The 2,500-nt window shown below is 36.9% G+C and overlaps 1 protein-coding gene across 37 annotated transcripts in view; it reads right to left on the bottom strand.

Annotated features, from left to right (window-relative positions):
- LOC124949631 (voltage-dependent calcium channel type A subunit alpha-1) overlaps window positions 1–2,500 on the bottom strand; it is a 125,568-nt gene that overhangs the window by 38,532 nt on the left and 84,536 nt on the right. For 35 of the 37 annotated variants that reach the window (XM_047495031.1, XM_047495032.1, XM_047495030.1 and 32 more), the window contains 3 exons: window positions 2,308–2,500; window positions 1,776–2,121; window positions 1,431–1,595 (listed from right to left, as the gene is read on the bottom strand). The exon at window positions 2,308–2,500 is cut by the window's right edge and continues 371 nt beyond it. In XM_047495031.1, coding sequence (XP_047350987.1) covers window positions 1,431–1,595; window positions 1,776–2,121; window positions 2,308–2,500 — 704 coding nt within the window. The remainder of the gene's footprint in view (window positions 1–1,430; window positions 1,596–1,775; window positions 2,122–2,307) is intronic. The other 2 variants (XM_047495036.1, XM_047495060.1) reach the window with 2 other exon arrangements.

Genomic DNA, 2,500 nt, shown 5'->3' with positions numbered 1-2,500 from the left:
ATGGAAACAGGAAAGAGAGAGAAAGTGAAAGAGAGAGAGAGAGAGAGAAAGAGAGAGAGAGAGAGAGAGAGAGAGAACGAAAAGAAAAAAGAAACTTTATTGTCGTGTTAATTCAACAATAAAGAATGATGGTAATGAACGCACGAACGAAAATTAATAAGGAAAAGAATGAAAAGTAAATCGTTAGAAAGGTCAAAGGTGAATGGAAAGAAATGATTGAATTAAGAAAAGGGTATGGGGTGAAAGAGAAAGATAAAGAAAGAGAGAGAAAGAGATAGAGAGAGAAAGGGAGAAATAGTGGGAGAGAAAAAGACAGAAAGAGATAGTGGGAGAGAAAGAAATAAAGAGAGAGAGAGAGAGAGAGAGAGAGAGAGAGAGAGAGAGAGAGAGAAAGAAATGATTCGTGGGAAGTAAGAAAAATCGACACAGCTGTGTACACGCAATTTTGGTAATAACATGGATGACAATTATACAGAGAACAGTCAAAGAAAATCAGCAAGCAAGAACAACAATGTCCTCGTAGAAAATGTAAATGTCATTATTTATAATCACACAGGAATCTATCAAATATAAATATATTAATATTACGTTGCAATATTACGTACGCTTTTCTCGTACACCGATTGGATAATTATCATTATTATCCAAGATGAATTCATTATTCACGTTTAATGATATCCGTGATTGATATATATATATATTATATTGACGTTCATATGCTGCTATGTTGAATTGATTAGAAAATTTACCAACGTATCTATTTATTTATTTTAATATGCTACGAGGAACGGATAATATACCGAAGAGGATCGAGAATTAATGGGGGGCATAACATACGAACGTGGAGGGTGGGAGGTTAAGTCAAAAAACGTTGGGGGAGGGATTTGTTAAAGGGTCGAAGAGGTCATGGAGTAGGGAGGGGGGGGAGGGAGATTAGGGTGACATTAGATTTAAGGGTATAGGGCATGGCGTTATTTTTTCTTCTCTCTTTTTTTCTTTTCTTTTCTTTTCTTTTCTTTTTCGACGTCTTTTCTTTTCCTTCGGCAATTTTTTCTTTCTCAAATTTTTCTTTTCTCTTCCTTCTCTTCTTGACGCGAGTTGTTGACGAAAAAAAAAAAAAAGAGAGAGAGAGAGAGAGAGAGAGAGAGAGAGAGAAAGAGAAAAAGGAGAAAAGAGAAAAAAGGAAAAAAAAAAGAGAGGGAAAAAATAAAAAGTTCAACGAGTCAATCTCGTTGGTTGGGATCAAAGAGAAACAACAACATGTCGGAAATCATGTGATCTTTTCTCTTTTGCTTTCTCATAGAGAGAGAGAATCAAATGCAACAGGGCCAGGGTCGTATGGGGGCAATGGGCCAATGGGGCGTGGGGCAGTGGGGCAATGGGCGAGAGGGGGGTGTTGGGGTGGAAGAGTTACGGTTCGTAAAACTTACCTTCATCATTAGCAGTAATGTATTTAGTACGATGAGTATCATGATAAAATATTCGAACGGTGTCGATACGACTATCCTCCAAATTTTGTACTTTACGCCGTTTAGCTTCTTCGGCATGTACCTCTCGAGGGGGCGAGCTTGTATCGTAAAGTCTATACATGATTTCTGCAAAAAAAATAAATGAAATGTGAGTTTTGATAGATATATATATATATATATATATATATGTATATATCTATATATCTATTTATTTTTATTTCTCTCTCTCTCTCTCTCTCTCTCTCTCTCTCTCTCTCTCTTTTTCTCTTAATAAAGATAAATATAATTTACTGTTATCATAATAACCTGATTTTTATCGATCTCGCCATCCTGAAGCTCGGCTTCTCCCTGCTCTTGAAACGTGATGATAATCAAGGCCACGAAGATGTTGACGAAGAAAAATGGAAAGACGATGAAATAGACGATATAGAAAATGGACATTTCGATGCGAAAGTTTTGAATGGGACCCTGGTCCTCGTAAGTGGCCGCCATCGAGTGCTGCAAGATTTGTGGCCAGCCCTCGCCTGTTTGGACAGCGAATAACGTCAGCATAGCTGCCATAACGTTGTCATAATGAAAACATTGAGACGTCCACTCCCTTTTCTTGGGTTCTGGCAGCATGACACCCTCCTCGTAGACGAAGTATTGACCCCTATGAAAAGGAACGAATATTGTTTAATCTAATTCGTTTAATTATAGGATCGTTCGTACGAACGTCTTTTTAATATCACCGACAAATTATTCCTCGGATAATATGGATATTATTTTATTAGGGCTTGTTTTTTTTTCTTTTTTTCTTTTTTTTTTTTTTTTTTTTTTTTTTGAAATTGCTACTCACTGGCAGTCCTTTTTCGTATACTTGCTCTCGTCGCTGCAGTGAAAGAATTTTCCGTTAAACAGTTGTACCGCGATCACAGCGAAGATGAATTGGAATAATATATACACTATGAGAATGTTTATGACATTTTTCAAACTGTTCACGACGCAGTCGAATACCGCCTTGAGCTTGGGCACTCTTTTTATCGTCTTAA

This window comes from Vespa velutina, chromosome 6, assembly GCF_912470025.1.
Source record: "Vespa velutina chromosome 6, iVesVel2.1, whole genome shotgun sequence".
Lineage (NCBI taxonomy): Eukaryota > Metazoa > Arthropoda > Insecta > Hymenoptera > Vespidae > Vespa > Vespa velutina.
The sequence above is the reverse complement of the archived record's forward strand: the minus strand, read 5'-3'. Positions and strand labels throughout refer to the sequence as shown.